This window comes from Ambystoma mexicanum, chromosome 1p, assembly GCF_040938575.1.
Source record: "Ambystoma mexicanum isolate Mex_15411 chromosome 1p, UKY_AmexF1_1, whole genome shotgun sequence".
Lineage (NCBI taxonomy): Eukaryota > Metazoa > Chordata > Amphibia > Caudata > Ambystomatidae > Ambystoma > Ambystoma mexicanum.
This window is the reverse complement of record NC_090921.1, coordinates 409,616,733-409,642,619: the sequence shown is the minus strand read 5'-3', so window position 1 is coordinate 409,642,619 and position 25,887 is coordinate 409,616,733. Positions and strand designations below refer to the sequence as shown.

Here is a 25,887-nt window from a genome sequence, read left to right as displayed (position 1 = left end):
GCGCCAGACACGAGGTTCAAATTCCCAATGCTGGGGTTTATTGCAAGCAAAAGATAGTATCAATTGGCCAATTCTGATCTCACGCCCCGCGACGTGAGTTTCCTAGACCGCGGGACAAGGAAGGGATGCCCACTCTCTCCCCTGATATACGTCCTCACGATGGAGGCGTTGGCAATAGCGGTCAGAGCCAACCCAGATATCAGGGGTATTAAAAGGGGCGAGGTAGAATTTAAGCTCTCCCTGTTTGCGGACGATGTCCTGGCCTACCTGGTGGACCTGGGCTCCTCGCTCCCCCCCTTACTGGCCCTGGTCTCTGCTTTTGGTCGCTTTTCTGGCCTAAAAATAAACACTGGGAAATCTGTCATGCTACCAATGAGAACAATAGACCCAGTGCTAGACCCCTTGGTTAGGTTTCACGGGATTAAGGTGGGTAAGGTTGCCATAAAATATCTGGGGGTACTTCTCACCAGGGATCTAACGAATTTGGGAGCAGCCAATTATAACCCCATGATTGCGGTGATCACTTCAGACTTGAGGAGATGGGGGAAGATGATCCTCTCTTGGTACGGCCGAATGACCGCAATCAAAATGAACGTACTCCCTCGGCTCCTGTACCTCTTTACTGCACTCCCGACTAGAGTCCCAGCACAGAGCTTCAGATATTTACAGAACGGGGTACGAGACTTTGTATGGCAGGGGAAAACCCCGAGAACCGGAAGGGCTACGCTGACCCTGCCAAGGGAGGAGGGGGGATTTGGGCTACCGGATTTCCACCTATACTTCTGCGCGGCCCAACTGCGTGTCCTCCTGGAGCACATGAAAGAGGGGCTGGGAACGTACTGGTCTTACTTAGAGGACATGGACGCCCACCCCCTAAAGGTCAGAGATCTCCTATGGGCCCCACGCAAGACGATCCCGAAACACCTAAGATCCCATCTGACCCTGGGAGTCCTCTGGGACATCTGGAAAGAGGGCCCCACCACCGCTCGCCTTACTACATGGCCGTCTCCAATGTCCACTCTCTGGGGCCACCCTATCAACCTGGGAGGGCACGGGTTCAGGCACTCTCAGATCTGGTCAGATAAGGGCCTGGAGTGGGCTGGGCAGATGTTCAGAGAAGGAGAATTCCTGCCTTATGAGGACTTGAAAGATGCTCTCGGACAAGGATCACTCTCCATCTTCGAGTACCTCCGCCTGAAGGGCATCCTTTGCGCCCAATCATGGGGCCCAAACCTGAGGAGGCAGTTGACTCCTTTTAAGAAGCTTCTAGACTCTGTGACGTCCAGGAAGGGGGTGGTGTCCAGTGTGTATAAAATACTGAATACCTACAACCTTCAAGGAAGAAGGAGCTTCCGCCTGTTCTGGAACGACCTGGCGGGCGAGGAGATCTCTGAGGACGCCTGGGCCAAAATATTTACGATAGCATTCCATGGGAACCTATTCACCGCGGACATGGAGCATAACTTTAAGATAATACAGGGATGGCACAGAGACCCTGTAAAACTGTCTAAAATGTTCTCTGGGGTGTCCCTGAGGTGCCTGAGAGGTTGCGGTCAGACAGGATCTAGAAGCCACATGTGGTGGCACTGCCCGAAAGTACAGACCTACTGGGAGTCGGTGAGGGGCTGGATAGAGGAAGTAACAGAGGATAGTCTGCCGCTAAACCCCTTAACGATGCTGCTGGGCCTCCCCCGGAGGACACGGAGTTCCACCGATACCCAAGGATGTGGGAAACCATGCTGAGAGCAGGCAGGGTAGCCCTGGCCCAGAAATGGAAGAGTCCCGAACCCCCATCCAAGGAGAACTGGCTGAAAAAAGTAAAAAACATGTTTTTGATAGACAAATTAACTGCCAGGGTGAATAATGACACTAGCTCATTCCTCACAGACTGGTATGGGGTGCAGCAATCCTGGGGATGTGATGTCCACTGAACTTAAGGGAAGGTGCCTATCCAGAAAGGAACGGGTAAAGCCCAGCAAGACAGAACAATATGGACTGGGTCCCCACGACCTGGGGAACGGAGGCATTAAGCCAACCAAAGACGCGGTCACTAATCGGATCGACCTCGAGGCTCAAGAGACGGAGCCAACACAGGGAGTCTCCCATGAACGAATCACCGGAATGGACACAGGGAGGGGGGGGGAGGGAGGGGTTCGGGGGGGCTACAAAGGGAGGGGGGGTGAAGGGTTGTTCAGTTTTTCCTTTGTTGTTTGTCATATAAAAATGCAAATAAAAACTAAAGTTGAAAAAAAAAAATCATGAAGAGGATTGTTCAGCTTAGGTTACATTGCTGTGCAGGCATTTATGATTACAAATTTACACAATATACATGTTACACCTTAAGCACAGTGAGCACGGACAAAACAAGAAATATGATGTGTAAAGGGGAGGTCAGAGGTCATTTTCCTTGATCCAGTGGATGAGGTTTGACCTGAAGCGAAGATAGGGTAGATCTTCCCTCAGGGGGGGTGGGAGAGTGTTCCAATATTGGGCGGCTTTGACCGGGAAGCTGCTCCCGCCAGTATTAGTGTGTTTAAATCTGAGCACTGTTAGGAGATTGGCATTGGCAGTTCTCGTGGGGCGGTTAGAGGATTTTCTCGTGAATCTGGCTGTGAGGTATTGTGGGGCAGTGTTGTGGAGACATTTATGGAAGGATTTTATCTTTCACGGAGAGCCAAATTTTATTTCTTCTAATATCAGAAATGTGGGCTTTCTTGGGGATACTTAGGGATGCTCTCAGGGTATTAATTTGTAGTATCTGGATTTTGTTAGTAATATATTTGTTACTCCGTAAATATAGGGCATTACAATAGTCCAATTTCGACAAAATAAGGGCTCTTGCTAAATTGATGCAATTGTTGGAGCACAGGAATGGCTTCGCTGCTCTGACTTGTTTTTTTTTTTAAAGGTTAGGGTGGAGTCTAAGTAGAATCCAAGGGTTTTGACTTCCTTAGCTACTGTAATATTGATATCATCTATTCTGAAGTTGGAGTAGTTGTGGTCAAGTTTATTAAGGGTGGTAGGGGTACCGAGGATGAGGAGTTCCATTTTGTCATCATTCAGGCATAGACCGTGAGAGGCCATCCATGCCTGGATGATGAGGTACACTATTCACAAAGGCCAAATCCTTGTTGTAGTCTCCTGTCAACGGCATGAGGATCTGGGTATCATCAGCGTAATTAGTGTAGGTGATACAAGGTGATGCCCAGGGAGGGGGCCAAAGGAAATATTGCCCAAGGAGGGGGCTAAAGAGAGCTATGGAGGAGGTTGCAAAGGAGACATACAAAATAAAGGAAAACAGCTTGAGGAGGTGGCTGACTGGAAATTAGGAGAAGGACAAGTGGATTGAATGACCTGAGGAGGAGATCCAGAAAAAAAGACTAACAAGGAGCAAGCAAAAACAGGGGTAACGCACGTGAATGCGAGGAAAACTGAAAAAGGACAACAGTAAGAAAAGAAACAGCAATTATGAAGTAACCAAGCTTCAAAGGAAAAGAATGAACATTACACAGTGCAAAGACTGGTAAATATGTGAAGGTGGACCTCACAGAATAGTGACTGACCGCTATGTAGCAAGAAGGTATTGTGTCAGATAAAGTGATACACGAATTTAAATAACTGTAGGTTGGATTGATCTGCGAGTATCTTTACCACAACCAAACTTACAAGCGTAATGTAGAAGTAATTAAGCGCATATAGAACAAAATATGAAACAAAGCATGCGATTGTAATGAGGGGTTTGTAAGGTAGAGTTGTGCACCATGAGTTTCCAAGAGCAGCACTGTATTGGATAAATTATGTAATAAAATTTGTAATTACACAAGAACAAACAGGCTCGCAGGGCAAACATTAAGTAGTGGGCACGTTTGAAAGATGAGATTTGAAAAACGCTCTACTCACTGGGGCGTGAGGCCCAAAGCGACAGCACTGTAACAACGCTGCGAGCAGCAATGGCACGTAGCTCAGAGAGATTAGAGGAAAGGGCACAAGTGCGTGTGACTACGTGCAGCCATTTTGGGATGAATAAGAATATTGTGTACAACCGTTGCTATAACAATACAACAAATGGGAACGAAATGCTACAGATATGGTTGCATTAACGTTTAACATTATAGATAAAAAGGAATGAGGCAATGAGTCCTGCGCATATTCACAAGGCAAATCAAACGAAAAGCAGTCTTTCTTAAATGTGAAAAACCGTACTGCAATATTTGTTTTGGATTGAAGTATTAACAAAAAGAACGGTGGCATGACAACACACAGCGCTAGTAAAGTTATTTTTTGCCTTTGCCGCAATACGATTGAAGAAGGAAATGAGTTTGTATTGTAAAAGTTGCAGTCAAGTCAATAGAAGTGCACAAAGACATACAAATGCAGACACAAGATATGGCAGCTAATGACATGCATTACTCAGCGTAATAGCATTTCTGATGATTGCATCTTCTTAGATTTTCATGTTGTGCATATGGTCCGACATCCAGTGGTAACCGCAGAGTATTGCATCTGACCGAAAGGGGACGTCGGCATAGGCATGTCTGTAACCCTATCCCTATCGTGACGTGTAGTGTACCCAAAATCCCTTACACGCTGAGGTTTCTCAGAGTACATGAAGAGAGAAAGTAGAAAGATGTCCATGTTCGTTCCACCACGAGCGGGGAGGTAGGGAGGACGCATGTGAATCTAGGCAGATACAATCATCAGAAATGCTATTACAGGAAGTAATACATGTCTTCTGATGCTTGTTAATGTGCTTAGAATCACATGCTGTGCATAGACTAGCGAGCAGTACCCTTAATTGGAGTTGGGTTGTGAGAAGGAACAGTAGAGAAAAGTTGTCTTAATACTGCTTGTCCCACCCGAGAGTCAGATCTAGATCGAGTGTCTAGCCAATAGAGTTTTGTAAAGGTGTGTACAGAACTCCCGGTTGCCGCTTTACAAATGGACTCGAGGGGAACATTTGCAATGAATGCTATGGAAGCCCCAGTGCCCACAGTAGAGTGCTCTAGGCTTGAAGGGCAGTTCTCTCTTAGCAAGAGAGAAACACAGTGTGATGCATTTGACAATCCACCTTGAGATAGCCGATTTAGAGACAGGATCCCCTTCTCTACCAGCTGCCACTGAAACGAAAAATTGGTTCGTTTTCCTCAGTGGTTTCATTCTTGCCAGGTAGAACATGACTGCCCCGCGCACATCTAGTGTGTGTAGGCTTCTTTCGGCCATGCTAGTGGGATTCTGGAAAAAAAGTGGGTGGTTCAATCGATTGGTTCACATGGAACTTTGAGATGAATTTAGGCGCAAATCTGGGATGAGTGCGCAGAACTACCTTATCTCTGTGGACTGTAACAAAAGTGTCTAGGACATAAAGGGCCTGTAGTTCGCTAACCGTTCCAATAGAAGTGATAGCCACTAAGAAGGCCGTCTTGTAAGTAAGGTCTTTTAGACTTGCTTTATGCATTGGCTCAAAGGCAGATCCCATGGGTCTGGTTAAAACCACATTTAGATTCCATCCAGGAGCTGGGTGAGAAATGGGGGGGGGGGGGTGGATTCACCGGTATTTTCCACCGTGACACTTTTTGTTGTGACGTGGTGTAGGCTGAGAAAGCAGCAAGATGAACCTTTAGGGAATTGAAGACCAGTCCTGCATCTAACAAATGGGTTAGGTACAGCACAATGTGTGTGGGTGAGCATCGATGGAATTGACGCCCTTGGTTTTACACCAGATGACAAAGCGTTTGCATTTACTGGAATAGCAATAGCAGGTGTTAGGTTTCCTAGCTTCCCTGAGAATGTCCATGCATCTCTGAGGGAGTTGAAGGTGTCCACACTCTAGGGCCTCAGGAGCCAATGCTGCTAAGTTCAGAGATTGTGGGCATGGGTGTATGGTCTTCCACACCCTCCTGTCCTGAGACAGCATGTTGTACGGGCAGGGTAGTTTTACTGGTGTGGAGAGGGATGTTTCCATTCGATGAGCGAACCAGGGTTGGCGGGCCCACATGGGGGCTACCAATATCATGGTGACTGGTTCCTGGTGTATCTTGTGCACCATCTTGTTGAGTAGGGTAGTCGGGGGGGCTGGGGGGAGGGGGAAGCATAAACAAATTTCCCTGACCATGTTATCCAGAGTCCGTTCTCCTTGGAGCTGATCTGGGGGTACCTGGAGCCGTAGTCTTGGCATTGAGCGTTCTCCTGAGTTGCAAACAGGTCGATCTCTGGAAAGCCCCATTCTGCGAAGACGTTGGAGCCAAAGTATTCGTGCAGACACCATTCGAATTCTACGGGCAGAGGGAAATCTCTGCTGAGCACATCTGCCAGAAGATCGAGTTCCCCTGGAACGTGTTGGGACAACAGAAACATCTTGCGTTTGAGAGCCCACATCCAAATGTTTTGGGACAGCTAGAACAGCCCTGGAGAGTATGTGCCCCCTTGTTTTTTCTGGTAATAGATGGCTGTGGTGCTGTCTGTCAGAACCAGAACGTTTTCCCTTGTAGTTGAGTCTGAAAGGCTTTCAGTGATTTGAACACCGTTAATAGCTCTAGCAGATGTATATGGTTGGATGGTACTTGTGGGGACAACACTCCATGCGCTGTCTGCTGAAGCAGGTGAGCCTCCCACCCCGTGAGAGATGCGTCTGTCGTGAGAGTGGCTTCCACTGCGGGGGTGGTGAAGGACTTTCCCTTCAAGAGGTTTTCCATCAACCACCACTGCAGAGAGCGAACAATGGCTGGTGAGACAACTACCAGATCTTCCCATTGTCCACTGGCCTGACACCACTGGCTGTCGAGCCACTCTTGCATGGGACGCAGGCGCGTGTGGGCAACCAAGTATATGCATGACGCCATCATACCTAGCAAGCACATGGCCTTGCGTACCGTCACCTCCAGGCTGGCTACATATTGAGGGATCTGAAAAAGCATGTTCTGAAACCTCTCATTGAAGGGGAAGACGAGGCCGTCCTTCGTCCGGATTAGAGCCCCCAGAAATTGTTTCACTTGACTGGGGACTAGACTGGAATTTTTCTCGTTGATAGAGAATCCCAGACTGAACTGAAGGTCTACAGTCTTCTGGGTGTTCAAAGAGTATGAGCCAGCCGTCGAGGTAAGGGTAAACCAGGACAGATAGTCTGCACAGGTGTGTTTACTGCCAGGACCTTTGTAAACACCCTTGGTGCAATGCCAAAGGGGAGCACCTTGAATTGGTAATGCCTGTCCTCTATCATGAACCTTAGATATTTCCTGTGCGCTGGCAACATTGAAATATGAAAGTATGCATCTTTCATGTCCAATGTTGCCATGTGGTCCCCTGTTTCAACAGTGGGATTACTTTCTGTAGCGTTACCATACAAAACTTTTGAGGTTTTATAAATGTGTTCGCTGGGTGCAGGTCTAGAACAGGGCGCATGGTGAAGTCCTTTATGAGTACAAGGAAGTAGACTGAATAGATACCCTCGTTTACCTGAAGAATAGGGACAGCTTCTTGATTCAGGATCTGCAGATGGTCCGGCGAGAGGCGTCGTGAACGTGGCGGTCTGAACTGTGCTGGTCAGGCGAATTTCACGCAGTAGCCGTGGACGACCATCCTTATAACCCACCAGTCTGAAGTCATCCCCTCCCATGTCACGATGAAAGATGTTAAACTCCCCCGGACCAGGGTGACATGGGGGGGGACCTGGATCTGTTGGTCATTTATGACCAGAGGTTGCGGCCCCTCTGGGGTTGGGGCCTCTGCCGTGTCGTTGACACCTAGGTGGGTAGTTGGCAGGGCTTCCGGATGTTTGTCCACAGTTCGTTTCCCGTATTGTAGTTTTGACTTGCACGGGATTGCCCTCGAAAGAACCGACGAGAACCGCCTCCCCTTTGGGGGGGAAGGCTTTGGAGTTATTTGTTGTAAGGATTTAAGAGTCACATGCTCTTTCTTTGCCGTCTCCAAAGCATCGTCGACCGCTTTCCCAAGGAGATTGGTCTCTTCTATGGGTTTATTACTAAGAGCAGCCTGTGTTTCAGGCTTGAACCCCGAGTTGCAGAGCCAAGCGTGCTGCTTGAGTAGTGTGCCCTTGGCCAGGGACCTGCCTGTGTCTCAGCAGGGTCCAGAGTGTTTTTGATTATATTCTTATTCACTTACCTGCCCTCGGCCACGCTGGTGAGAAGTCTGGACCTAGTGGGTTCAGGGACCTCCTGGAGACCTGTCACGACCCTCGCCCAAAACCCCCTCTGGTAAACCCATTGGCCAGGTGGAGTCAGGACTCGGGCCTCTAGAACCTGGCATCCTCTTCAAAAGCCCTCATGGGGCCAGTCCTGGCGCTTATGGCGCCAGGCTCATACACCATGAAAAACAATGTGCTTGGGAACTACTTTATTGTATTGTCAGCCAACATGGAGGCATCCACATAGCTTGGTTCCTAAGAACCAAGCTATGCGGTCTAGTGTTTTGGGTGTGGCAGCCTAGGGACTACTTTACCTGGACTATTTTGTAGGGCTATTTAAACCACACCCGAGCAAGACAACACGCTTCGCGTTACTTTGCAGCTTGCAACGTGATGCTCACCGTGTCCAGCTATTCCCTTGAACCTCGGAGAAGCAGAACCTGCAAGGACACAAAAAGGAACATTATTAGCAGCAGCATCTTACCTGCAGTCTTCAACTTTAAACACTCGCAGCTACTGAGAACAGCTTCCTCGAATCTGTACGCCTCCCGGACAGAACGTCCTGAAAGAGGAAGATAGAGGCAACATTAAAGAAAGCAGTAGAGACATTTACAAATTACAAACTGCTCAAAAGGCTTACCTGGCTGGTCGCCTCTTGGCTGGCACCACTCCGGACATTCCACTCGCGCTGAAGAACACCGCGACCTACAAGGAAGGAAAACACAGGTTAGCAAAGGCAAGACTTTGCAGCGCTGGGGATAGGGCTGATTTACCGCATCATAGCGCTCTTAATGCGACATCATTTACCAGCGGGGCTCAAACAAGCCAGTTCGCCGTGCTGAAGCTCCGCATACCTAAGGGAGAAAAAAAAAAAAAAAGTCATTTAAACAAAGAAAGGCATGCAGGATAGCAACAAAACTAAAGAACAGCAATAAGACCTACCTGAACAATATCAAACGGGCCGGCGTCAGTGAAGTAACTGGACCGCACTCGCCCATGAAAGAAAACGCGCCCCTGCAGAGAAGGCAGGACGGAGAGCACGCCTAATTCTACCACAAGAACCTTCCCCACAGAACACATCAGGGCAAAGCTGATAAGCATACCGGCGACTAACCCAGCTGGGTGGCGTCTCTGTGGATACCAGGTGAGTTTAGCAGACCTTCTCGTACGAGGTTCCATTGTGGGTGTGCATAACTGGCAAGCAGCGTAGTGCTATTCGCTATGCGTGTGGTATATGCAGCTGCCGAGGTAACCCGCTTACCTAAGGCGTACAGCCTTTTAGATTCCTTATCCGGATGTGCCTCCCCCGTAGCGGGGGTACCCCTGCTAGTTTCCAGGTGGTAGTGACTACCAAGGAGTCGGGGGTGGCGTGGCTTTTAATATATTGAGGGTCCGTAGGAGCTGGCCGAAATAGTTTTTCCACTCTTGGATTCACTGCCGAGTCTGAGCTGGCGTGACCAGGGAGGGGGCCAACCTTCTCTTAACAGAATTCAGGAGGGGAATGGCTTGGCTTGAGGGGGGTTTTTCTTTGAGAATGTCCTCCACAAAATCTTGTTCGGGTACCACCTCCTGGGTGGTGATCTGAAAGTGCTTTGCTGCCTTCCTTAAAATGGCATTGAAGGCCATTTGATAGTCTACAGGCGAGGCCTGGCGGGCCGGACTGGCGAGAGGAGAATGCAGGCATAGGACATCAGTGTCCTGATCTTGCGTGGGGAGCGTCCATGGCTCCGTGTCCACTTGCTGGGTTTCTTCCCAGTTATCCATAGCATCCGCCTGGTCATCAGGGTAGTCCTGCAGGATGGAAGGGTCTTCTTCCTCGTCGTAGATGTCTTGGTAAGTGTCATCTGAAACATCTTCATGGAGACAAGATTCTCCTGGAAAGGTGAAGCTGACCCCAAAATAGGGTCTTCACGAGATCTCTTAGGTGAAGGCTGTTCAGAACGCGAGACACTCCTTTTCAAGGCGGTCCATGCATCCTTCGAATGTCTCCCTGGTCCACTTAGATGAACCAGAAAGGCTCAAAGGTGGAAAACGTTTTCCTCTCTTTGGCGTCATTTGTCCCGAAGGATATTGGACAAAGGCTCCCGACTGTCCTTGTAGGTTTCACGAGTACTGGGGCACCATGTGTGTCTTTAGACCAGTCCGCGGCACGCTCCATGCATTTCGACGGTATCTTATTGTGTATTGTGACAAGTACTTAACTGACCCGACAGATCTATATGTGTAACATAATGAAAGTAAATATTTTCAGCATATAATTTTGGTGTATTTTCTAGAGATAAGTGTGTGGACTAATTGTATAATTGGGTACCTGGGAGTGTAGTCATGTTGCTCTGTCCACGTTACCAACACGTAAGAGGTTTGGCTTCTCCGTCAGGTGTGTGTGTGTGACAGAGAATCCCTCATTACAATCAGTGGGTGTAGATTCCTCAGAGGGTTGAGCAACAGGGTTCAAATCCATTATTGAAGCAGCTAGCCACATTCCATTAGGACATCTAAAAAGACTTAACACATGCTGCAAACGTTTGTAAGTAATCAATAGGTCACAGGTTTCAATACAGCTAAAACGTTGGCCACTGGACAACTGGCAAATAGCATTGAGCTAAGAAATATTTGCTTTTGAAGCCTTTTTAGTACGAGCAGTAGAAACATATGTTGCTCTATTCTAAAAAGTAATCTTTCATGCCATGCATCAGCTTTAATTTATTGACTATACTCTCAATATCAGGTTAGAGTACTGTGTTCATTTACTGATCCATCAAATGGCTTTGTGTTAATTGCTACAAACCTGATTGGGGAGTGTTGTCTGGATGACCAGCTTCCCATTCTTTGGCAGCTCAATTTTGTAGCCGAGAGGGAGGAAAGCATTGAAGCCTAGAATGAGATCTGGATGTTCATGAAAGAGCTGCGACACTCGCCGAATCACTCCTGGCGTATCAATACTGGTTAATGGAAAAAGACATTTGTGTATGATCACTAAAGGAACCACAATAAAAGGTATCAATTATCACAAGTTAATGCCCAACAATGCAACTGGCAAATGAAAGTTAAAAAGACAAACTTCCATTACAGATTTTTGCTGCTGGTACTCTGTACACCTCAATACAAATTAGAAATGTAATCATAATTCTGAAGGCCTGCATGGTTCAAGGGACCATCACTCTAGCATCAGAATCACTGTTGGGTTGCTTAGAAAGTGTAAAACGATAGTTTTCATTAAAGTATCATGCCTACAAAAACATTTAAAAAAAAGGTACGCACCTTTAATGGAAAGTTGACATGCGGGGTACAAAAGATAGTTCTATTCCGACTCAACATTTATGAACAAATTATCTTTTTGGGGCAAGTACCAATTAAATGAGACAAATTAACTTGAAGTAGGCATTGCTGTCCAATCAGGTTTTCCTTGCCCAGTTTGATGTGCTCGTCCCAGATAATGGCAGAAGAGAAACTATATTGCAAATCTGCTATCCAAACTCTATTCTCCCTCTACTCCCCTCTCTTACTCTGGCCCTTCTTCGGCCACCTCTCCTCCCTCCTTCTCTGCCTTTCCCCTGTTCTCCCCAGACGAGGTTTCATGAAAAGCCTAATCTATGAAAGTCTCAAAACAGGTTCACCCCTGTTCCTCCAAAACCATCAAGGACCACATTGACACCTTGGCCCCTGCTGTGGCTGACTTCTGCAACCACTCCTTCACCACATGAGTCTTCCCTTCCCCCCTGAAGCACTCCCTTGTGTATCTTCTTAAGAAACCCACAGCCGACCCCCTCTTACCCCTGCTAACTATCGCCCAATCTCCATCACTCCTTTCCTGGGCAAACTCCTGGAAAAACTGGCCATCTCCCAGCTTAATCTTCACACTGAATTTGTTAGTTGTCTCCATGACCATCAGTCTGGCTTCAGAGCTGCCAGAAGCACGGAAACTGCTCTCGTGAACATCTGTGAAGACCTGCTCTGCAACCTCGATTCCAACGCCCCCTGTGTCCTCATCTTACTTGTTTTCTCTTCTGCCTTAGACACAGTCAACCATGCCAGCCTGCTCAGCTGTCTCTGTGATAACCTGGGTATCACCGATCAGGCCCTGGCTTGGCTGACCTCTTTCCTCTCCGATTGACCCTCCCAGGTCCAACTTGGGTCCTTCCTCTCCTCTATCTATACCTGTGGTGTTCCCCAGGGGTCCAACCTCTCTCCCTGGCTGTTCAACCAATACCTGGCACTCCTTGCCCACCACATTGCCACTCTCTGCACCAACTTTCAGTGCTATGCGGATGACACTCAACCCATTTTCAGGCTCACTTCGCCACTTCTTTTCCTTCTCTTATCTCAGACTTTCGGCTATCCAGGAGTGGTGTGCCGTCAACGATCTCTACCTTAATGCCAGTAAAACTGAGATTCTCCTCATCAGCACACCTGCTCTCTCCTTTCCTGTCACTCTCTGGCCGGCCTCTCTTGTCCCTCTTCCTGCATCCACCTGTGAGGCTAAAAACCTTGGGGTCATCTTTGCCTCCACTCTCCCCTTCTCTCCTCACATCTGTGACTTCTCTAAGTAATCACACTACCAGCTGCACCTCAGAGGTATTCTTCCTTTCCTCTCCTTCCCCCAGAAGCTCACCGTCTACAGAGCGCTGGTTCTCTCTAGGCTGGACTACTGCAACAGCCTTTTTCTAAATCTGCCTGCTTCTACTCTCTGCTTTCTGCAACTCATCCAGAACAAGATTGCAAGACTTGTCCTTGGCCTCAAGCCCAGGTATCGCATCTCTACAGGTCTGAAATCTCTGCACTGGCTCCCAGTGGATGCGAGGATTAAGTTTGAACCCCCTGCATTGTCCACAAGGTCTTCTGGGGCCTGAGGACTCCATGCCTTCAACTCTCTCTTCCTAAAGATCTTCCTTCTCGTGCTCTTCGCTCATCTGCCTCCAACTCCCTCAGGGTCAGTCGCTTCTCCAAGCATCGAGTTGGTGGTAGATCTTCGGCTGGGGCCTCACTCTGGAACAGCCTCCCTGCCTCCCTTAAACTTGAGAACCATCTCCGGTTCCGAAAAGACCTCAAAACCTTCCTCTTTGCTTTTGCTTTCTCTACTCCTCTCCCCTGCTGAACTCCTGACTGATTCTGAAACTGCACTGGTCACCTGGCTAGCCTCTGATCTCAGGCCCAGGTCTGCTCCCCCGCCAGCTGCACCCCTGCACTGCCTCGCTGGTCCCCCCTCACATTTGGGGACAGTTTTCTGTATCCCTGCAGCTCCCTACCAGCACTCGACACCTGATGTCTGCACTTACCCATGCACTTTAGCTTTTATTTATTCCATTTATTTTTACTGTCGTTGCCATGTACTGCACTGCCCCCTCACCCTGCACTTTTCCCTTTCCCCCATGACCCCTTCCTCTGCACAATCTCAAAGTCACCTGGCCTAGTAAGATAGTTGTCTGTCTTCCTTCTGTTCACCTCCCTTACCTCGTCGCGCCTTGAAACACTTGTGTATAGGCGCGTTATAAATGCCATTTCATATCACACCACCTTATTAAAGGCAAACACTACCCCTTTCAAATACTACCTCTCACACGGTCAAGGGGTGACCACAACTGTTTATACATAAAGGAGACAGATTCAATGTTTTCAAAATTGCTGATCTATACGGATGGTCTGAAGCAACACAACCTCCCCTGTACCTCTAGTCTTGAAAAAATAGACTAAGTATGTGGTGTTTGTCCACAGTATCAAAAAGATTTAAATAGTTTTACACAAAAAGATTAAAAATTCATAAGAAATGTTTTGCATACATATGACTCAACATAACAAAACATGGTAGATATAAAAACAGTACAAATTACTAATTTCACATACATATAATCACATACAATGATACAACACAGTACAAAACGCATGAATGGCTTTAACTCTTCTTCAACAACACTGAGCATTTTAACTCGGTCAAAACAACAATCCCGACATGTTTCAGTTCTTTGTTGCACTGATTGCACAAACTTTCTTCAGGGGAAGAACTAGATTTTCTTAGTCTCCACCATGTAATCCAGGGCCACACATGGAGATTTCAATAGTACTCCTAAAACCGAAATATAAAGAAAGAGGGGGCTATCACTATATGTCACCATCATCCATCTTTGAAAGTCAGTAAAGGCTTGAAAAATAGCTCAACATCCCAGTCTACATGCTAGTTGAATGCAGTATACTGGGTAAGGTCCATAGCAAGGCATAAAATAAGCAGTGTCGCAGAGCAATTTGCTATGCAATTCTGTAGGTTTGCTAATTAAATTGGCACTTGTGTAGCAAAGTTAGCTATTTAAGTTAGTTACCCTGTTCAATGAAAGCACAGCTCACCCTGCATTCCTCTCTTGCCTTCAGAGCTCTCGCCACCCTCTTTTCTCTGTACACTGCAAGTTCAAAGGGGCTAACGGAGAGAGAGACAGAGTGCTATGCACATTTTATTTTTCAAATAATTGCAACCCAGAAATAAATCGGCATGATACTGTTATTAAGCCAACGGCATCCGTCTGCCAAAGACAATATGTGTTAGTTATTTTTTTAAGAAAAAAGTCTTTCAATTCCTTTTCTAAAAATGTAATAGGTTACATAATGCATAATTACAGTTTTGCTACTGTAAAACATTACATTGTCTCCATGCTTTACAGTGAAGTATATCTAAAGCTCTGTGTCCACTAGATTTCATTTTGTTGGGGAAGATGTATCATATTGACGAGTGGATACTTTTGAAAATGTACATGACCACGTGGCCAAGTGCTTTGATGGCAAACCTAGTCCTGTGCCTGCTGGTGCTCAACCCAAGAGCTGGTCCATACTTCTATCTTACCATGTTGGTTTATACCCGCTACCCTGAAAGTGAGATGGCTGCAAACTACAATATTCTGCCTAGTTTGCCCAGATCCCTGCCTGCTATGCCATCCACTCTGCTTAGTCTTTTACATAATGAATACATAAAGTTAACTTGAGATTTACTTAAAAGTAGCTATCAATAGTTTCATCCAGTCTGCACATCGACAGACCTACTGCAAAACTGTACACTGTAGTTAGCCTCCAGAGCATACTTTGCTCTATGATTATGATTGCATTATATATTTGCACCTGCAGTAGGGAGAGCTGGCCAAACTGTTTTAAGAGCTTTTTTATTATATCTATTTATTTGTGTCCATTCATGCAGCCAACCTTTTTACAGACACTCATCCAGGGTTTGCAAAGTATTTTCGCCCACTCGCATAGTCGAGTATATTTTAAGACGGGCCAGTACCATTTGCAGGGGATGTTGGAAACTTTTATCTAAACTTTACTTTGTTTGCAGTATATGTCAAATAAACGTTTCACCGTGCATGCCTGGCCTCTGGGTGGCAGCAGTGTGCCAATATAAAGTGGGTTTGTGGTGACATGCGCCATTTTACAGAAAGAATTTGCAAGGCCCGACTTATCTATTAATGTCTTACTTCCGCAGTATAAAGAACTACAGTACTGTTGCTCATTTTTACCTTGGGTACAAGTATCTTATGGTGGCATTAAAAATATTAGTACAAAATTGCTAATCAAATGGGGTTTGCTAATCAATCAAAATTTAATTAGCAAACTCTGCTAATCAATTTTTGAAAACTGATGTATGCCTTGCATAGGTTGCTGTCAACCCTGCCTCACAAACTCTACAAAGAACTACATACCTCTTAATAGGATATTAGTAGTGCTTGTGTGTCAATACACCCTTAAGTAGCAGTAGACTTCAAATATCAAGTCTTGATAATTTTCTGCATTGCTCTTAAATAGCCAAAGGTCCTGAACAGTGCTGCAAAAAAAAAAAAAAAACAACCCAAAGTAGAATGTCAAAAAGGGACACCATACAACTCATCCCAATACCACAACACCACTGTCCAAACAATATTTCTCACCATCTTGTGCCCTTTAAACTAGAAGTGACAGCTAGATAGACTCCTGCGCGATGAACAACATCTCGTGAACAACACTGTTATGCACCAACAATCGTGCTGTAGGACTGCTAGCCCCCATCACAACATCAACATCAGTGCTATAACGGTACCTCCTATTCAGTAATTTGTAACCCGCAGGGCTTCCACCGTGGTCCTTTCCACAGCACAAACGATATTTCGCTCCAACACGCACCTCCAAAGTAAGGTACCTTTAAACAATAAGTGTCAACATCAGTCACCATGCTATCACCTGAAGTAGCGTGAATATAGCTGTAAAAACGCGAGTATACCACTCTTGACCAAACAGAAATTAATTCAATGTACATCTACCTTGTTACGATGTAGTTACCAATGACTATGCGAGCTGGGAACACCGACTGACTGTACACCAGCGTTTGCACTTCAGCGAGCCGGTAACGATGCGTGCGCAGTTTTATAAGCCAATGAAGTGCCGCGATGGAGATCGGACTACAATAACATCCTAATGTATATAGAAAGAGGGCTGTACACCCACGGCAACATTCCTCAGGGATCACGCCTCAAACATGGTTCAACGGAGGCCACCGTCCCATTTCAACCACCCAAACACAATTTACAGTAAAAAGAACGAATACAGCCCAATAACAGCAGATTTTAGAATACAGAGCCATAGACATGGAAAAAAGATTTCAACACATCAACCAGCCACAATAGGAGATGAACAAAATAGTGGAAAAGACAGAGCCCTCAGTTAATTGGAATTAATAAGCGGCACTGGATTCCATGTTGGAAAAAATTGACAGTCTAAATATATTTTTAACAGCATCAACCAAGCATATCATAGCAAACAATGGTTCATGTGCAATAAAGTATCATATGACATAACCACCAAATGTGTCTATTTCTTAAAAACATCCTGACAGTGCACTTGCAATGATTATATAAAACAGTCAGACTCACACTGGACAAATAATTTTTTTACACAGAGGGTGCAAGATTATTGCTTGGTAAGAGCTCAGTTTTTCGCAACATGCAAATACCCCATTATTCGTGCGTATGCTGCCAATCCATTTCCTCATTAAGACCAATAATGTGACTTTGACATTTAAAAATCATTTTTTGTTCAAACAGTATTAGTTTGCGATCTGTTTCTGATTTATTTTTGCCATTAATCTTCTTCAAGATCACCCACCTAAAATCTTCATGGGAATGTTTCATTTGTACAAAATGTTTGACCATCGGTGCCATTAGTATTTGATTCTGTATGCAACTACGGTGTTCCACCATCCGTTTGTGGCATTTCCTGTTAGTTTTTCCAACATATTGTAGTCCACATGGACAAGTGATTAAATAAACCACATTTTCTGTGTTGCAGTTGGTCATATCATTGAGCGTCCACAGAATAGTAGGATTCAATGTAATCTGCCTAGTTTCTTTGGTCGAAGCACACATCACACATTTCCCGCAAGGGAAATGTCCCTTTACAGGTGGAAGGCCCCATAAAGTAGTTTGTCTTGGTCCTACCGTATGCTTAATCGATATATCATTTCTGATCAGCATCTCTCTGATGTTCTGACTTTTCTTGAAAGCAACTAGAGGTGGAGAAGTAGACTTGTCATTATAGACTTTTCTCCATGTTTTGTTAATGATGTCTTTGATTTTGTATGACAAGTTCGAAAAAGTGTTAAACACTATACGATTTTCTTTGCCATCTCTTTTCTTTTTTTCTAATAACGCCTCCCGATTATTGTTGTGTGCTCTTTTGGAGGACGTCTTTACCAGTTTAGCTGGATAACCTTTATTGCAACGTTTTTTGGACAATAGTGCAGCACTGTCCTTGTAATCTTGCTGCAGACTTCTATTTCTCTTGAGCCTGAGAAATTGTCCAAAGGGTAAATTAGTTTTAATGTGGTTAGCATGATGGCTTGAGAAATGTAAAAGGGCATTTTTATCAGTTTTCTTGTTATACGGTTTTACTTTGAGATTAGCATCATGTTGAAAAATGGTAATATCAAGGAAGTTAATCTCTTGCACATTAGTGTCCTTGGTGAATTTTTGAAACGGATTGTGTACATTAAGCCATTCCACAAAGGCCTCTGCCTCTGTGCCTTCCCATAGTATGAAAATGTCATCTATAAACCGTAACCATTTCAATAGATGTTTTTTAAAAGGATTGGTAACGGGATAGATGACAAGTTTCTCAAAGTAGTCCACGTAAAGATTAGCAAGATTGGCCGTACCTTCTATTTGTTCAAAAAAGGCTCCTTGAAACTGAAAAAAGTTCCTGGTCAAATCAAACTCTGCACACCACATGATAAAGGCGTTACTAACTGGGTGCCCATCTTCTCTGTCTCTCAGGATTTCCGCGACAACTTCCAGTGTCGCCCTTTGTGGAATGACTAAATACAGTGATTGTATGTCGAGGCTAATCAATAGAGACTTTCTTGGGCAGAAAGGCAAATTCTCGATTTTATTGATGGCGTCTGATGTGTCCCTTAGGTAGCTACTCATTTCGAGGACAAACGGTCTTAAATAGTAGTCGACAAATTTGGATAAAGGTTCTAATATGGAACTGACTCCCGATACAATGGGTCTGCCTGGTGTGTTAATGAGGCTTTTGTGAACTTTAGGTAAGATAAGATAACTGTAGGTAAGATATAGCATACCGGTACCCGCCCTTGTTTTCTAATGAGGTAGTCACACCCTTGCTTGCTGATCATTACTGCCTCATAGGCCCTCAAAACCTTTGTTTCTATGATTTCCATCAGTGTGGTCGATGGAGCAGAGGGAATAGGACGATAGCTTTTTACATCGTTCAATAGCCCTAGGCATTCACCCACATAACCATTGCGATTAAGTAGCACGATGGCCCCACCTTGGTCAGCTTTCCTCACTATGACGTCCACCACCTTTGCCAATTTGGAAATCAAAGCCCGTTGAGCACTGCCAAAATTTGAATGACGGGGAATGCCATGTTACAGTTTGTAAACTTCTTTAAGTTCCTGTTTTTCAAACACCCGGGTTTCAGAGGTGTGACTGTGGACTGGCGCATTAAAAGTGGATTTGTTTCTCAAACCAGTGCAGTTAAGGTTTTCATAGGCATTGTCATTTTGAGAGAATTCGTTTAAATGAACCTTGCGCATGAAACTATGGAACTCAGACCTAAATTCAAAAGGATTGTGGTATTTCGTAGTGACAAAATTCAAGCCTTTATTAAGGACTAACTCTTCATTTCTACTTAAGACATATTTGACAAATTAATCACCACTGATTCCTTGCTCTGCTGCGTGTCTGTATCTGATTTCCCCAATCCCCTCGGTTGGGCCCCTGTCCTAAGAAAGGACGTCCTTGTCCTGGTCTATTCTGGTGTCCTCGACCTCTGCTTATGCCCTGTTGGTTACTTTGATCGGTGGATCCTGTACTCCCGTCGTCACTTGAGCTGTAAGAAGTATTACGGAAGTGAATACAGGGGCCCAACCGAGGGGAGAAAAGTCTATAATGACAAGTCTACTCCTCCACCTCTAGTTGCTTTCAAGAAAAGTCAGAACATCAGAGAGATGCTGATCAGAAATGATATATCGAATGATGTTGCCGTGGGTGTACAGCCCTCTTTCTATATCCATTAGGATGTTATTGTAGTCCGTTCTCCATCGCGGCACTTCATTGGCCTATACAACCGCGCATGCAGCGTGACCGGCTCGCTGAAGTGCAAACGCTGGTGTACAGTCAGTCGTGTTCCCTGCTCGCATAGTCATTGGCGACTACATCGTAACAAGGTAGATGTACATTGAATTAATTTCCGTTTGGTCAAGAGTGGTACACCCGTGGTTTTACAGCTATATTCACGCTACTTCAGGTGATAGCATGGCGACTGATGTTGTAACTTTAAACAAAAAGTGTCCTTACTTTGGAGGTGCGTGTTGGAGCGAAATATCGTTTGTGCTGTAGAAAGGACCACAGAGGAAGCCCTGCGGGCTACAAATTACTGAATAGGAGGTACCGTTATAGCACTAATGTTGATGGGGTGATGGTGACTAGCAGTCCTACAGCACGGTTGTTAGTGCATAGCACAGTGTTGTTCATGCGGTGTTATTCATGGCGCAGGAGTCGATCTAGGTGTCACTCCTAGTTTAAAGGGCACAAGATGGTGAGAAATATTGTTTGTACAGTGGTGTTGTGGTATTGGGATGAGTTGTATGGTGTCCCTTTTTGACATTCTACTATGGGTTGTGTTTTTTGCAGCACTGATCAGGACCTTTGGCTATTTAAGAGCAATGAAGAAAAGTATAAAGACTTGATATTTGAAGTCTACAGCTACTTAAGGGTGTATTGACACACCAGCACTAGTAATATCCTATTAAGAGGTATGTAGTTCTTTGTAGTTTGTGAGGCAGGGTTGACAGCAACCTATGGACCTTACCCAGTATACTGCATTCAACTAGCATGTAGACTGGGATGTTGAGCTGTTTTTCAAGCCTTTACTGACTTTCAAAGATGGATGATGGTGACATATAGTGATAGCCCCCTCTTTCTTTATATTTCGGTTTTAGGAGTACTATTGAAATCTCCATGTGTTGCCCTGGATTACATGGTGGAGACTAAGAAAATCTAGTTCTAAAATACTCCGTGTTGGTGAAGAAGTGTTAAAGCCATTTGTGTGTTTTGTACTGTGTTGTATCATTGTATGTGATTATATGTATGTGAAATTAGTGATGTGCACTGTTTTTATATCTACCATGTTTTGTTATGTTGGGTCATATTCATGCAAAACATTTTTTACCACGTACTTGGTCTATTTTTTCAAGACTAGAGGTACAGGGGAGGTTGTGTTGCTTCAGACCATCCGTATAGATCAGCAATTTTGAAAACATTGAATCTGTCTCCTTTATAAACACATATATCACACACCTTTGCAAATAATTAGCAATTGTTAAGGAAAGATTTTTCTATTTGTATCTTTCCTTCCATTGATACCAATGTAACTCAGAGCTTTCAACTATGCCTTGAACCCCGTACTGGCAGTGCTCCGAGATCCCAGTGTGTGTAATGGTATCAGGTAATAAAATCGTGGCATAAATGTCACCGGTAAAAATAAAAATTGCGGCAAAAATGCTGTGGTTTGACCCGGTAAAGGTGTACCCCATTATACCATTTAAGGGGGAAGAGAGGTATGCAGGGGTGTCCCCCGCTCCCTTTCAATGGTATAATGGGTCCGGGGGTTGCAGGGTGTCCCCCCTCATCCTTTACATGATTGTGGCGGCAAATCCACAGCATTTTTGCTGCAATATTTTGTATTTATAGCCATTTTTGCCACGATTTTCAGACATGGAACTGTGTGTAATGCTATATAAGAAATATAATTATGAAGTCTTTTAGCCTGAACTCCCTACTGGTCAACTCACCTATTTTTGGGGTGCGAGTCAAACTATATGGTTACCAGTGCAGGGGGACTGTCAACTGTGCAAGATTCCTATATTGTTTTACTGTAACACCAATCATGTGACAGTGAAGTAATTCATGGGTACTAGGTAACTCCTTTTCTTTTTCTGCAGGATCTTTTTTTGTTACCTTTTTGATGTGCCCAGGACTCGCTGGTGGCAACAGATTAGATTCTATGATTTTCTCGGTGCACTCATTCTTTCTTTAACTCTATAATGCCATTTGGAGTCCCATATGTTCAAAATGACAGGGAAAAAACCACTTGGCACAGTCAAGTGGACATCTAGTTCTTGGACCTTTTCCGACTTCCCAGGTCAGGAATTTCTATATAAGGCATGCACTCTGACAGGATCCAACTTGGCATCCCAGGAATAATGAAGAGTGTAACCTGGATAGATGCGATTGGTCCATCTTAACTGAATCCACATTCAAGTAAGGAGAAGTCTGCTGCTGGGCATTTGTGAGGCCAGAGGCTGTTGATTGGACAGCCTTGACCAGTTTGAATGGAGCAGATCCTTGACATTGGTAGGCTGGGGTAGCCCCCGGCATGAATTTGGGATAAGAGGGGAGCCTGTAACCTTTATAAAATCACTGACAGGAGCCAATACCGTGAAGAAACAGAAATTCATGTGAAAGACATGAAAGACTGCCACTGAGGACAAACAGCATTGCCAAAGCCAAATTTGAGAAAGCCCTGCTTCTTTTACAATTCAAGACCAACGTTTGTGCTTTGATCCTTGGCCAGTAGACTCAACTAGTCAAGGCCTATGCGTGAGAAGATGCAGGAAGCATGCCGGGGCCATCCAGTGGGCAGCCCTACTTCTCACAAGGCTGATTCAGTGTATCGGTTGCCATCCAGAGTTCGAACCTGGGACCCTACAGGTCAGCAACTTGTGGCCTAAGACCATTCCTCCTGCAGTAGCCGTTTGCCTACATATACATGGGCTTCCTGCAACCGGGAAGTCTTTGTTGTCTCTGCTGAAAGGGATTAACTGTTGCCCGTCTCTACCCTCTCCTCGGTTCTTCTATAATCCTGCTGTTCTGGAGTGCTTGGGTCTTCCTGATGAAAGAACTTTGGATGTGTCCAATCAGAGCAGTAGGGAAATATTTTGTTGTTGCTTTCCTCCCATTGACTTCTAAGGGACAACCTTTCTTTTTTGCTTAGTTTTGACTCCTGGCCTGACTTTTTGGAAGCACAAAGCCTTCCGTTTTACTTCCACTGCTTCGAGCTCATTTTTAAATAGGGAGACTGATCAGTCCATAAGACCATCAGTGCTAAGCTACAATGTCTATTTATGGATTTCTTGTATTTTCACAACTGTTAATAAGTGGTGCTAAGATCTTGTTTATCCTTGTATACAATGTGCACAAGATGTGCTTGTGGGCAGTGGGTTTTTCCTGCCATGTTTTGAACTTTTTACTTGTGCACTTCTGCAATTAACTGAAATGGGCATGAATAGTGGCTAGAACTCAAAGATGGCCATGTCACAAGATATTTTGCCTGTCCTCTGGCTTTCTTCCTGCCCTTGCTTGACCATCATTACCTAATATGGAATGCCCTTTCCGGGGAACGCTGATTTCATGTGCTAAGGTGTGGGCTGTGTAAGAGGCCGGATGTGGGGGCCTGAATGTTTGTTGCTGTTCAGATTGTGTGACCAGTGGCTGTGAATGATTGGATAGCCACTACCAGTTTGTGCAGCTCCTTACCATTGGTGGACAGAGCAAGCTTCCAGTCCAAATCCTGGATAAAAAGAGGACTCCTGCAGCTAATCCACAGATCATTGTTGGAGCCAAGACCATTACGAATAAGTATAACTAGCCGACGACCAGACGGCTCCTCCTGCAGCTGACCAGCACCAACTCCAAGTCTCGGTCAAGCCTTGCTCTTCAGCCTGATCAAGACTGTTGTTGGTGCTTCAACACCTGGACCATTGGGAACAACCAGTCTCAACCCCAGTCTCAACCCCTGCTCGAGGATCCGTGCTTTCTGAGCCTTCGGAAATGTCCCTGGACCAACAGGTAAACCGACCAGCTCTCTCCTGGGCTTCCTCACTGCAGCCATCACCGTTCAGAGTGCATCCTTGGAGGATCTTCAGCTTGTACAACAAGATACTTGCTCCTGCGTTTTCAGCCTTCTTCCATCAATGGAAGCCATACAGGGCCGGTTCCTTTTTTCGTCTATTGAAGATCGCCTGTGGCCGCCCGATTGTGGTGAATCTCATTGCGATCAGTCTTCTTCGCTCCACCAAGGTCTGTCCTTGGGTTGCTTGCTCTGCAGAAGTCTACATCTTTTCTTTGCAAGGGTGTTCAGCTGACAAGTGCCTGGAACTTCAGTTCAAGCACTGCAATTGGACAAACCTAAATCCTGCAAGGGGGTGGGGGGTGGGGAGGGGGGCGGATCTTTGCACCCGCGACCACTGAGCCTCCCTAGACGAGACCCAAACCTCAGCAGTGGTCTCTGGAGAAATCTGAGTCAGGAGGATAAGTTAACATACCAGCCTCCCACTCTGTCCTACATAGGGTTACATAGGCATAAAGTCCTGTGCTGTCCCATCCCCATCTCTCTATCCTGATTTAGGGTGGAGGTGACCTGGCCAAGGACCCCTTTCTATGCCTAAAATAGTATAGCGAGTTTGCTAGTGTTACTTACCTGAACTTTCTTTACATTTTTGAACCACAACAAGTGGCATTGTCCTATTACATAGTAAACCTACCTGCAAAGTAGAATCTTGGAACGGATTACTTTAGGCTTCAAACCAAATTAGGGCTGGATTATCGTTTTATGGTTGCCCTTAAGTGTTTCTAGTGAACTTAATGCATCTGAGTAATTACATGTGTACAGTAGTTATTGGATAAAATGCTTTCCATCTACTCCCATGGATGAATGTATATATCAATATGGCCATGAGTACAGATTACTGGCCAGATTATTTGGGTGCCTGTCCTATTCCCAGTAACTCAGTAAAAAGCCTTGGTGTGAAACTTCTACTGTCAGGCTCTAGAGAAGCCCAAATTACCTCAGTATGTAATGCTGGCTTTACCAAGCAAAGTTCTGAGTAAGATTTTGCCATTCCTCCTGACAACGTCACACGATGGTGGTTACCGCTTCCATTATGGCATCCTTGGATTACTGTAATGGCATCTATCTCGGTCAACCAGCTTTTTTGATTCTTCGCTTGCAAATTCTTCAAAACCCTGCAGCCCGACTAGCTTTGGGTTCCCCTAGACCAGGGGTCACCAAATGGTCGATCGCGAGCGACCAGTAGCTCACCTGAGCATTTGAAGTCGCTCGTGCTTGATTTTCAGAATAAAGAAAACAAAATGTTGCAAGGAAATGCTCTGACCAATCACAGGGCTGCAAATCTCTAAAGCATAAAGAATGAGTCCTGTAATTGGCCAGACCAAGTTCCTTGCTAAAGGCTGTGCCCCCATTGGGCGTGGTGGTTTCCCTTTGTACTCTTGGGTTAGCTCGGGCTTGCTCATTTAAAAGCACCATGGCGCCCAGTAAGATACTCTGTACTGTCAGAATATCTTTTTGGATCCACTTGGAGCTGCACTGCGGCTTGGAATACGAGGACGGGGGCTGAGTGAAGCTGCACATGAGGTGAGGTGAGGTTGGGCCGGGGGAGGTGGATGGTGATCTTATTTTTTTCTGCCGAGCTACTCTGGACCCTCCTCCTTTCATGTGCAAACAACTGTTTGCACTGTCGGAGGAGGGGCGGACCGCTCAGCAGCTACTCTCGGCAGAAAGGATCCCAGGGCGAAACAGAGGCATTTAGCTATCATGCTTAATGTTTCAGCTCGTCCTGGGCTTATTTTCAATCATAAACCATAACACATTGAAATCCTCCTCAGATTACATTGCACGTGCAGTCCCTAAAGAAACAAACAAACACCACTTCACCACTGGTTGAAATCATGGATGCAGAAGTAGGTGGACCATCCAACAAAAGGCATTAGACAGATCATTTTCATCAAGAGCGGGAGACCGGTGTCTTTTTCTCAAGCATAAAAGGGAATTGTGTGCGTTTAATCTGCAGTGCCAAAGTTGCAGTGGGAAAAAAGACTTATGTCGAGGGGCATTTTGAGACAATGCATACACATTATGAAAATAATTTTACTAAAGGAAGCAGTCTGCAATCCCAAAAAGTAGCTGAACTAAAAGCTGCCGTGCAGATGCAACAATCATTTTTTACCCAACCAGCAAAGATAACAAATGCTGCAACAGAGGCATCCTTCAAAGTTGCAAATTATTTGGCAAAACACAAATGAACAAGTTACTTTCTTACCTGGTAACGTTCTTTGGATGGGATGTTCCGACGACGTATTCCACATCTATGACAGGTAATCACCACAGCTGTGCTGCTTCAGAAAATTTTCGGCGTCTGC

At 45.4% G+C, this 25,887-nt stretch overlaps 1 protein-coding gene across 2 annotated transcripts in view; it reads right to left on the bottom strand.

The window, feature by feature from the left end:
• Positions 1-25,887, bottom strand: part of SIN3B (SIN3 transcription regulator family member B) — a 1,409,802-nt gene that overhangs the window by 1,231,471 nt on the left and 152,444 nt on the right. For both annotated transcript variants that reach the window (XM_069649207.1, XM_069649206.1), the window contains one exon: positions 10,929-11,082. In XM_069649207.1, coding sequence (XP_069505308.1) covers positions 10,929-11,082 — 154 coding nt within the window. The remainder of the gene's footprint in view (positions 1-10,928; positions 11,083-25,887) is intronic.